General features: G+C 37.2%; 1 protein-coding gene across 1 annotated transcript in view; it reads left to right on the forward strand.

Annotated features, from left to right (window-relative positions):
* Positions 1–12,565, forward strand: part of ak5 (adenylate kinase 5) — a 90,367-nt gene that overhangs the window by 59,572 nt on the left and 18,230 nt on the right. Inside the window, exons 9-10 of the mRNA XM_042496988.1 lie at positions 3,248–3,293; positions 5,351–5,395. Of these exons, the coding sequence (XP_042352922.1) occupies positions 3,248–3,293; positions 5,351–5,395 (91 nt within the window). The remainder of the gene's footprint in view (positions 1–3,247; positions 3,294–5,350; positions 5,396–12,565) is intronic.

Raw genomic sequence — 12,565 nt, forward strand, 5'->3', positions numbered from 1 at the left:
TATGGTGCCGGGGGGAAACTGTGCACGAAGCATCCATGTTTTTGTTTTATATCTGAGAAAGACCAAACGTCTGTTTTGCTTTGTTTTGTCGGAGCATCTATTATCTATTAAGTGTGCAGGCGCCTTCCTCGATATTGTTTTTGCCCTCTTGCATCTAATGTATTGGGGTATTAATGTTTTGTTGCTCCATAAAATGCAAAAACAATTTAGTTAAATCTCTTGGGTACAGTTTGAAAATGAGACGAGCAACATGCATTTCTATGATACATTTATGTGCACATCAGATGTTTTTCTTCTCAAATATAAAGTTGGATGCTGAGTTTTCACACACTGAAAGGTTTTTTTGGTGGGAAGTGAAAGGAAACATGGAGATGATGAAGCACATGATTTCTTATTATTTTAATGCCTGAGAAACTCGGTAGAAACAATAGATGCCTGTTTCATTTAGTCAGATCCTAGTCAGATTTTGTAAATGTGCTGCACGATTTGAAAAGTTTCCATTGCCAACAAACATCGTGAGCTTGTAAGTTTGTGTTAGATGATGCGGCTTTGTCTAAGTTTGCACTGGAGAAACACGACAACAACAGCTATGTGTTTTGACTTTCTCTCCGTACTCCCACATCTTGGTGCTGACATGACTGATCAGTATCTGTCTGGCTTTTCAAAGATCCATTAACATTTTAATTTCGAACCCTCTCTGCCTGATTTGAACATAAATGAGATGGCACCTACTGCGGAGTCCATTAGGGAAATACTTGATAAATTGTTCCCTCTAATTGTATCAAATCAAATTAGAAATCATTCATTCATATCATTGAATCACACATTCAACATCATTATTTTTGCTACTTTTATTCAGTCATTCATGTCCTCAAATTGCTTAATGCATTAAACTTATTAATGTTCGTTCACCACTTTTAGACTATTTTTCTTTTGACTCATGACACTCATACTGGCACTGTAAAATTTTAATAGTTTTATTTCTTATCTGGCAAATCTTATTAACCCTTTGAAACCATGGTCGACATCACTTTTCCGTGTGCTGCCTTTTATTTTAACTTTTTAACTGAACAAATTAGTGTGATTTCTTTTAAAAGCATGAGAAATAAGTCAATCAGCAACGTTGTAAGAAATAATCCACAAATTGCAAGAAATAAGTAAATTTAGAAAATTATTTTAAAAAAAGAAACAGTAAAATAGAGGAAAAAAAGCTGGGGTAAAACTGCATTTCTAATTATCATAATTACATTTTAAAATCTCTCTACTATGACGTGCCCAGGTAGCTCCCCATGTAAGCTGAGTCTTGGCCCCAAGCGGCAACAGCCCAGGCTGAAAAATGAAGCCAACACGAATGTGCCAAAAACTTTGAACGGCCACTTAAAGCTGGCTCAAGAAGCGAGAAAATCCCCATAGATCCCTGTGTTGGAACGCCCAATTTTACAGCAGAAGTAAATATGTTTACAGCCTGGTACAAAAACGGATTTAGTCTCTATAGCTAATTTAAATATTCATTGAAGTTAAGCATGATTAAGAGCTGGCTGCTTTGAGTGACAGGCTGTCTGCTGATTGCGCCCTCAGCTCTTCAGTCAGATCCATATGGTCACTTCTGGCTCCAAAAAACCAAGCTGGCAACAACCAAAATGCCAGACTCAAGGCTTCAAAACAGGACTTCACAAATCAACGGCTGATATCTACGTAGCTACGTCCATTTTGTTTTTTATGAGCGTCACAGGGTTTGATTCTGACCTGTGTGGCGCTTTGCTGCATGTCGTACCCCCTTTCTTCCCCTCTCCTGTCTGTTTTTAGCTATACTGTGTAATAAAGGCAAAAAAAAGTCCCTCTGTCAGACTAACAGTCCAAAATCCAAGGATAGAAAGAGAAGAAAATCTAAAAATCCTCACAATTTAGGAACAGGAATGAGGTAAAGTTTGTCCTTTTAAATGAAAAAACACAGAAAATGTTGAATTGTCCCCGCTGGGATGGGAGAGAGTTACTACCCCAAACAAAGGAGTTCAAGTATCTTGTGGTGTTGCTCACAAGTACGAGTAAAATAAAGCATGGGATGCAGGCGGCGTCACCAGTGAAGCAGGCGCTGTGACAGACTGTTGCAGTGAAGAAAGAGCTGAGCTGGAAGGCAAATCTCTGGATTTATCTTCGTCCCAGGGCACACCCATGGTCAAGAGCTCCGGGTAGTGACCGAAAGAATGAAATCACCAATACAAGCAGCCAAAATCGGTCTCCTCCGTGCAGTGGCTGGGCTCAGACTTAGAGATAGGGTGAGGAGCTCAGACATCAGGAGGGAGCTCGGAGGAGTTCAGGGTGCATCCAACTAACAGGAGGCCCCATGGTAGACCCAGAACACATCAGGGGGATTTTACATCTTATCTGGTCTGGAAACGCCTCAGGGTCCCCCAGGAGGGGCTGGAAAGTGTTGCTGGGAAGAGGGACGTCTGAAGGTTGACAGATTATCAACCAATTGTTGGGGCCAATACCTGTAATTTTGCCAATTATCTGCATCTGCGTTTTGTTTTAATGATTAAATTAATTAATAAAAAAAGTGTGCGTATTACACTCAACCAACACCGGGGCAGGCAGCCTGCAATACATGCAAAGAAAGTGTCAGCATGAGAGAAACTATTATGTTGAGCTATTTTTATTCATTAATTTTTTTATTTAAATTTTCAGTAAACTTTATAAATCAAAGTCACAGGGAACTTGTTGCACATGATGTTGAAAGTTTCGGTTTTGATCAAACATTTGCTAAAGGCATTTAAACCAAGTTTTGTTTTGAAGTTTGTTTTATTTGAAATTTTGACAAATATTTTTATTGTCCATGCATATCGGTTCCAAATATTGGTATTCTGTCTCACTAAGTACTAATAATCAGTATTGGTATGGCTCTAAAAAAACAATATCTGGAGTGCTTTGCTCGGCCTGCTGCCCCCACAAGTCCAGTCAAGTCATGTCAGCTTTACTGTCAGTCATCTATTTACACACTATACAGCTGAAAGAAATGCTGTTTTTCTCGGACCAGGTGCTGGAGAAATTACTTAAATAAGGCAGTATATATAAAACAGAGGACATTATATACATTAAAACATTTTCCAAACAAGAGAAAAATGACATTAAAAAGATGCGTAAATAGTGTTCAAATAAAACACAACATATTGAATAATAAGAATTAAAAAAGATGCACTTGAGAAGTAAGAACATGCATTACATCAAACAAATGTCTCTGTCTTTGCAGGTCCTGGAGGAGGAGGAAATCGGGTACGCTGAAGGAAGCACAGAGAGTGAGTGATTGGAAGGAATTGATTTTGATTGTCTGTATAAACAAAGGACGGACACATAAACACGCTCCCTGTCCTCCATCAACCAAGGCTTTAATTAGCAGCTTCATATTTATCTCCATCTGCCTTCTTTCATAAAGAAGCAGCCGATTCCATTCAGTATTTCATCACACACACACACACACACACACACACACACACACACACACACACACACACACACACACACACACACACACACACACACACACACACACACACACACACACACAGTTCCATCTCCGTAAATGCCACGTGAGTCATGTAACTGTTATTCACCAGACTGCTGAATGAACTTCTCCCTGCAGCCATGTGTCTACGTGTGTGTTTGTGTGTGTGTGTGTGTGTGTGTGTGTTTGCATCAGCATGGCTCTGCATTAACAGTATTGATTGTGTAATGAAAGGGGAGAAGGGCTCGTCTGTTGATTCACTGTCGCCAGTTGGACCTGATGTTTATCTCGTCAGCTAGCTGTCGCTACGTTAGCATCGCCCTGGTACAGGCAGAGGAGGAGGAGGAGGAGGAGGAGGAGGAGGACAGCTGTCTGATTAAAGGAGAGCACTGCATTAAACTGCATGTCAGCTGACACATTGACAAGTGCCATCAAGAATAACTATTACATATTTGTGAAATACATGTTGTAAAATCTGATGATTTGATTTTTTACTTTTAAAAAAGAAATCTAAGAAATTGCCTTGAAAAATGTAAGTAAATTTACGTTGACTTTGATCTCATTGTTGAGCGTTCTCAAAATTTAGTTATGTTTACTTAATTTTGTGAAGTAAACATAACTAGGATTAACTTGTTTGCAAATAGCAGAATATAGAAATACAGCACAGTAAACCTGGTTTAAATAAGTCGCTTAAACTCAGACAGATAGATTTAATCAAAACTGTCATTTTTAAGCTGCAACAACTTCACAAAGTTAAGTAAAGACAACCACAAACTCAACAACCAGATGTAAAGTTAACATAAAATAAGACTAATTTAAGACTATTTATTAATATTTTTCAAGGCAGTTAGTTTCCTAGATTTTTTTAAATTAAAGTCAACTTGTCAGATTTTACGGTGCATCGGCAAACTCTTCACTCTTCTCCTCACTTGTCTCCAAATTAAACTCTGATGTTTGTGTTCATTTATTTTATACATGTTATTTTAGTACAGTAAAAGTAAAATACAGTGTTTTTCGAAAAGCAAACACTGTAGATTAACAAGGAAATCACACGGAAACTGAAGAGGCTTGAGTCACTTCTCTGTAATCGCTTCATTTTAGACCCAAAATAATTAAATGTTATTAATGAATTACGGACATAATTGTTGTTGTTTCCACTGCTGTTTTTATTTTATGCTAATTATAAAATTGCTTCTGTTTGTGACCGTGTTTAAAGATGTTAATGTTTGGCATCATTTTCCTCAGTGATTCAGTTAACAAGGTTATTAAACAATATAACAATATTAACAATTTATATGAGACCAAATTAAACGTCACTGTTGTTCGTGAACACGCTCATAAAGTTAAACCGATTAAGTCATTCAAACTTACAAATGCAATTGCTAAAATGATACATGAATAAAATTGAATAAAATTTTTAACATTTGCAACATTTTTATAATTTTTAAGCACCTTTTCCAGGTTGTTTCCTTGTTTTTTGTTTTGTATTTTTGAACTTACTTTTTTTTTTTAACCAATTTTTTTAGGTATTTTTCTTGTACTTTTTACTAATTTCTTGCTAATTTTCGGTGTCGTTTCTTTCCTCTTCAGCGTTCAAAGAGTTATGTTCAGAGGCTCATTAACATGCACTGATTTATCAGTTCAACTGTTAAAGTGAGAATCTAGTTATAACAATAATTAGTTTATCATTTACAAAACAGCTTGTTAACAGACTGGTGGTTAAATCGGTAAAAAATGAGGGGTGTACTTTCTGTGAGTGCATGTGAATCACGTGCATGTGCGTGCACAGTATGCTGCGTGTGTGTGTTAATCGTATCACATATTAAACTCTGATTTTCTTTCCTCTGATAGGTTATTGTACAGAACAGAAGAAACCAAAGGTCATCTTCATGATGGGTACGTGCAATTACACACACACAAACACACACACACACACACACGCACACACACACACACATACACACACACACACACACACACACACACAATTTGGTGGAGCCTACCTCATTAGAGAATGCTGAAAGCAGACACACACACAGACAGCAGCAGGATAATAATGAGCAGCTGCTGACTGCTGGGCTGGCTGTTAGTTTATATACAGAGAGAAGGAGGGAATAATAACAACCAGCTGATCTGCTGCTCTGACGCGTTTCAAGTGAACTAAACTCCGACTGTTGTAGCTCTGATGAAAAAGCTGCGTTCAGGAGCGTCGCTGGAGAGGAAACGACAGATGTTCTGTTCTCAGAGGCTCACAGATGACAGAGGGAAAGTTAATGAAGTAATTTTAAAAAAGTTTTAGCTCAAGATATAAAATAGAATTTCATTGCTCGTTTCAACTTGTTTCAACACCAGAAAAGAAGTCGCTGATTACTGTACTGTACGAAAAGAACAGGCACAGTGGAAAATATGAAATAACTTCACCATCAAAAAAGGTGTTTAAAATTATTTTAAGTTAAGTCTTCATAATTGTAATCTAGCATATTTTTTAGATATTATGGTGAAAATTCAACCTTAAAATTGTTGTTCCATTAGCAGTGTATGTTTTATTACATACTACTAATGGGACTATAATGGACTATTTATAAATTTACCCATTATGTGCATGTTTTAAAATATGTATTGTCTTTGGCAGGTTTGATGGTTTTTACCCTCCTGTTTCAGTTTTTATTTTGTCATTAAAACAGTGTTTCCAATAGAATAAGTCCCATCTTTATGCCCCCTTTGCATTTTTACACAGAACCAAACAACGGCAGCATCATGCCACTCTAGTTTGTGATTTTAGACAGCATGCCAGCATCGCGGAAGCAAAAGAGGCACGATGTTTAACACAACAGTGTCAGCCTCTAGTGTGATATATAACGTAACATATACGTATCAGCAATGCTTATAAACAAAAGCAGTTTATAAAAAAGGATATGATTTGAAAAAAGTGCTTAAGAAATAATAATAATTCTGTAACATAATTTTAAATCTATAATTACGATAATTATCAATATAGATGAATGGACTTTTCTCCCAGCTTTTATTACTTTTTTCCTAAATCTACTAATTCTTGCAATTTGCAGGACATCTCACTGCCTTTTCCCATGCTTTTGAAAGAAACCAAACCAATTTGTTCTGGGTTTAAAAATTGAAATACCTGTGAAAGGCATCTTAAAAAGCACAAGAAAACTGATGTCTGTCCAGGTACCAAAGGGTTAAACCTGTAAAACATGGGAGCAAAAGTAATGAATGATGCTAAAAAGCAGAAAAAAATAGATATTAATAAATAGATAAAAAATATGATGTGTTAAAATTTTTGTTTAGTGTAAATGTAGTGACTCTCACTCAGCTATTTTGGGCAGATTTCTCCATCTTCGCTCAAAAGATGTACTGATATAAATGTCAAATGTTTAAAAATTAAAATACACAAACAGTAGTGCTCCAAAGTTCTGTTCAGGTGCAGCAGAGGAGTAAAGGTGCTCATTTACTTCTGCAGGAGGCAGAGTGTGAGTGTGTTTTTGCAATTAATTAGTATGCTGTGACAGTGAGGCGGTGTGGCTCAGCCTGCTAATTGAGGACTGGACAGGAAGGCAAAGGTTAATTAGAAACCTGGGACACATAGAGTCTCCATTACTCACTGCTCACTTCACTACTACTAAAGAAAAACACTTAAGATACCATCTTTACAAGATTTTTTCTTTCACATGGCTTTATTTATTAGTGTTCAAACTTCTTTCCATGAAAGCCAGCATGACGATTTCCCACTGATCTGTACTAACACCAGTTTGTCTGTTAATAAGCAGACGTCTAGTTTGACCAGGAGCTTTCTCTAACCAGGAGCAGATAATTGGGGGAAAACATGTCAACTGCGTATAAAACAACTGTCACCTCGACTCACATGTGTCTCCTGTGCAGACTTTCTACCAATTAGCCAAAACATTTATGATTTTTTTCCTGAGTATAACCTTCAGAGGGTTGTAGGAGGGATTCATCAGAGCAATTAATGGTTTACAATTTTTATCACAGCATCAGTTTCTTCTGGTGTAACTTTAGACTGTCTCTGTTAAAGACTGAGCAGCTGTTATCTTCATGCATGTGCCTACTGTAGCTGTTACCTCGAAACATCAACGTTATCCTCAGATCTCTCTTAAACCTTTTACTGTCCCGCCTGCTGGTCGTCAGAAGCAAAATGTTATATATGAAGTTTGAATACCCTGTCTTCTAAATAACAATAAATCATTATAATTCAGATAGAATACAATGAAAATTCTTAAAGGCCCTGACACACCAAACTTACATCAAAGAATTAGTGGCGACAAAGGCCGACTTTTGCAGTGCATCACATTGCCTGTTGTTCGGACAAAAAGTTGCATGTAAACACACCGCAAAGACTACAGCTACCGTTACCATCACATCCTGACGTTGACAGAACAAATTATATCTTTTGTAAATAATAACAATTGCAGACCATTTCTGCTTGTGTTCTGTCTTATCTGAGTTTAATCTCTGAAAACTGCTGCAGCTGAAAATGACGTAAATGAGAACAAGGAGACGGAACCAAAACATCAGAGTAACAGGGCAAAAAATCCAAAACAATGAGCTGGAAGATGCTAAATTGCTCAGTAGTGCTGAAGGGAACTGCAGGTTTGGGTGATGATGTTCTGTGAATCCAAGTTTCACATTACAAAGTCATTTCATCCATTATTAATATTAAACATTGATAAATACAGCTTTAAAAACAATGTGTCCCTTACTGCAAAGCGTCATAGTCCAACAAGGTAATAAGAAAACTTAATGCCCAAATTCACTGCAAGAGTAGAGTGATCCTAAATAGCCCATTTATATTAATTTAAGTGGACTATGCCTCTTGTTAAGGGTAATGAGCAAAGCTTTTTTTTGTTGTTAAAACAGTACCGTCACTGCAGTATTTGAGAAAAACTGGACTTAATACTGCATGAAAATCTCAAAATGGTGTCTGTTTCAGGGATGTTAGCGCTCAAAGAATCTTCTCTATTGTAATGTTTAGTCAAGAATAATAAAAAAACTCAGTTTTGAATTATCTATAGTGCTATACAAAAAACAACTGAAAGGACTAAATTATGTAGTCCAATGTCTTCACTACTTCAACAGTCTGTTGTGGTCAATGTGAAAAGTAAAAACTGGATATTTTATTTACTCCCAATGACTCATCATGTGGTCGAGCAGGTAGTTTTTGCACCACATAAACTGACTCCTGCCTGCCAGATGAGTTTTGTGAGGACAGGTTTTCTTTCTGGGCACATCAGACATGATGCTGACCTTGAAAACACTGAAGACTCCCTGACTCAGCATGAGGGCGCCTCAATTATAAATGAAAAGTTAAAGTCCCTTCATCAAGCCTTGGTCTCCTGCTGTCGCTCTTTTCCAAACCTCCTTCACTGATGCTGACGCTGCAGCTTCAGAAGGCTATCTGTCATACTAGTGGAGAAAAAGAAGAGCTCGCAGTTACTTATTGCCCACCTAACGGCCCTGTGAAATGCTGATGAGAGAAAGTATCAGACCATCTTCAAGGAATGAGGTTTGGGGAGTGAAAAGAAAATATAAGAAAAAGTCACAGTGCTTTAATTGGATAAGTGCTCACATTTAAATCGAAAGAAAACCCCACAACCTAACAAATACAGCAAATCTATTAAATTTTATTCCTTCAATTAAGATCACCAAAATAAATCTTGCCATTGTGAATTTTAGCAAATCAAGGATATGTTACACATTTGTCACAGCACTGTGGTCAACATGTGGCAAAACCTCTTAGTTTTGATGGCACAATCCTCACTGGAAACACAGCATCACGGTGCTTTTTGTGGCACTATCCGGCTGGAAATGCAAAACTTTCTGTAAAAGAAAAGCCATGTCTCTGTCAAAAACAACCACTTTTTGGGGAAATATCCTTGTTAGAAATGTGGCTATAATGGTAAAAAATCAACGGCTTTTTGTGGCACTATTTTTGCTAGAAATTTCTCTTTTAAACTCTACTGCTTTTCTTGGGACTATCATGCCTGAATAAGCAGTGATGTCTCAGAGCAAAAAAGAAAAAAAAAAACACTTTTGATGACACTGTCCCTGCTGGAAATGCAGTGATGTTTACGTAAAACAAACAACCTTTTTCATATCATGTCTCTGTAATAACTACTTGTTGTGGACATATCCATTCTGGAAACATGATGTCTTCGTAAAAAATGGTTTTGTTGTTTGTTGGTTTCAAACAGGGGTCTGCAGCTTGTAAAGCATTTCACCTACAGGTGCTTTACCAACCACCATCCCATTGCACATCAGCATGTCCTGCAAAGCTGATGTGATTCATAAGAAACTCACAAAAATGCAACATATCTTTGGTTTGCAGAAATGTAAAATGCCAACATTTTCTTCTGACGACTAGGCTGAGTTCTTCACTGGTGGCTGCTGCATGCATTGTTTAGTTAAATCAGGTCACTTATGAATATGAACAACGGCTCTTGATGTATTATAAAGTTTGCGGATTTTGCCTCTCCGAAGACGTTGCCAGTCATCAAATACTCGCTGAACAACACAGAGGTAGAATTATAACCAATGATTTAATTAAAAAGAATTACAAGCCCTTAATGACATCTCTCATTAAAATGAATAAGAGTATGCTTTATCTGCTCAGGAAAAACACTATATACGTTTTTTATGTTCCCAAAACTGCTTTAATTATAAATTGGGATGGAGGAGTTTTACTTTATGTGGGATTATCTATCCAAACCTCCCCGACTATAACAACCGGTGGAAAAGTTAAAGCAGTGTTCTGCAGCGGTGCTTCACAAAAAAGGTGGGGATGATGCCTGAGGGAAATGCTAATGCGAGGCTTCACTGGTGTCTGAGCTTTCAGACTTGTTTCATCTTCATGTTCTCAACCCACTTCTCTCTCCCACTTCCATCCTCCTTTATTTCTGTTTCCCTCCTCTGCAGAAAAATTACCATTTTTACTCTTCTAATCAGACTCCCATTTAAATAATGGGGAGAAATCCCTGGTGTGAGTTGTTTTAATAATGTTTTAAATTGACGCAATGGCAATTTTGCACTTTGGTGGCTCTTGATGAAAACCAAGAATGTCATTAACAGGCAGCAATCACCACTGCAGTCATAAGATAACGCTGGAGTTATTTTTCCTTTTGTCAACAAATCCTACAAAGACATAATTAGTCCTTTTCTCAGTACTTTCTGATGTCCCTACATGGTGTGTGACTCAGCCACAAACCCATTGGTTCACATGGGAGACAAAAATCTCATCAAAACAAATATGGAATTCATTTTGAAAAAGGGCTCCATAATTTCCTAAAGCAGCTGAGCACTTTGTATAAACCATTCCAAAACAGGAGCAAATTGCCAATTTTTAAAGAACCATTTCCAGTTGTAGATGAAAACACATTTAGTGAGAATTTGACGCAGCAGGGCGGTGTATGTTAAACTGACTAACAGTGTGGCTTTTCGATGTGTTGTAATAGGTTTTTTAGGACAACAATGGAGCTTTTTGGCACAGAGTAATAAATATAGTATAAAAATATATAGTAAATATAGTAAAAAAAAGTACAAAAAATTGACTAGATTTACTGCTTCGGCTGGAAGCTTTACACACATCTTCCCACCGGCAGCACAGAGGATCCATACAATCAAGGTTTCAAGGTGTACACCGAAGATTAGTGTCACCAATTCAGTCTTTGACCAAATGTCTCCCCTTTTGTTATGACGTTGAGTAACGGCCAGAAAATGGTTTTGCAGAACATTATGATGTCACAGTGAATTTGAAGTTTCACTTCATAATTTTGACCTATTAGACATTAATGTGAAAGTCTTTCATGTTTGCGTATAAATTCTTGAATTACTGACAAAATGTTTTGTGAGGCCACCAAACTGTAATCAGTTCATCCTTGACTCAAAGTAAACGTGTGTGCTAACCTTGAATGAATGCCCTCAAGGTGTTCTGGAAATATCTCATTCACGAGAAAGATGCAAGATGACTTTGACCTTTGACAACAAAAATAGTCCTGGAGCCAAGCTGAATTTGAAAAAAAAAAATCCACCAAGGTCTTGAGATATCACTTGCATGAGAATAAGGCAAATTAGGTCACAATGACCTTGACCTCTGACCTCTGACCACCAAAATCTAATTACTACATTATTGAGTCCAAGTTGATATAATTTGCAGAATTTCCCTCAACTCGTTCTTGAGATGTTGCGTTCACAAAAATTAAACAGACGGACAGACCCGGCCATGGATACTGCTGTCATGAAGGCATACAAATGGTCAACCGTATCCTTTAAAGGTGGATAAAGTGCAAAATTATGCAATTTTAGTCCTTAAAGAGATTGAGTAGTGCTAAAAGTCCACTGCTGAAGTCCAGAAAATTATATGATTATTAAATTGTTGGTTTTCTTTTCTATGAAATGATCATTATAAACTCAATCTTTCTTGGGTTTTAACTGTTCACAGAAAACAAGCAAATCAAGGACAGATGTTTGTAGCACAATCGTGACTGGACAGGAGGAGGATAGATGGATGTATTGTCTATTATTCGGATAATAAAATAAAAATGTATAAGAAAGATCATTAGTCGCTTCCCCAGTAATAATAGCTGACTTCTCTTCTCCTAAGTAAGACCTTTTTATTCCACTAAGAGGAAAATTTGGTGTGAAGATTTAGAAATTCTTGATCAAAACAACTGACAGAATAGCAATAAACAAACCTGAACCCCGGATCTCTACAGAAACCAGTTAGTATAAGTCCACCTTACTACCGTCAGTGTTTAGCATTAAAAATACTTTCTTCTAACATCAGTGAAGAACCTTTTCCGTAGTCCTCGGTGTCTTCTTTTTAATGGATGGTGACAGCGGGAAGAAAAAGTCTCTCCACTGCAGATTCAGTCATCTTTCAGAATCCAGCAGAGAATAGTTTTGTACTTTCCTTGATGTCAATAACTGAAGCATCTTAATTGGTGGAGGCGAGGCGCTCTTCTCCTCTGCAGATTTATTTTTCTACATCAAAGTATTACCTGCTGAAGCTTTTAGGGAAAAGACTCATAAAGCAGG

This window comes from Plectropomus leopardus, chromosome 12 (assembly GCF_008729295.1).
Source record: "Plectropomus leopardus isolate mb chromosome 12, YSFRI_Pleo_2.0, whole genome shotgun sequence".
Taxonomy (NCBI): Eukaryota; Metazoa; Chordata; class Actinopteri; order Perciformes; family Serranidae; genus Plectropomus; species Plectropomus leopardus.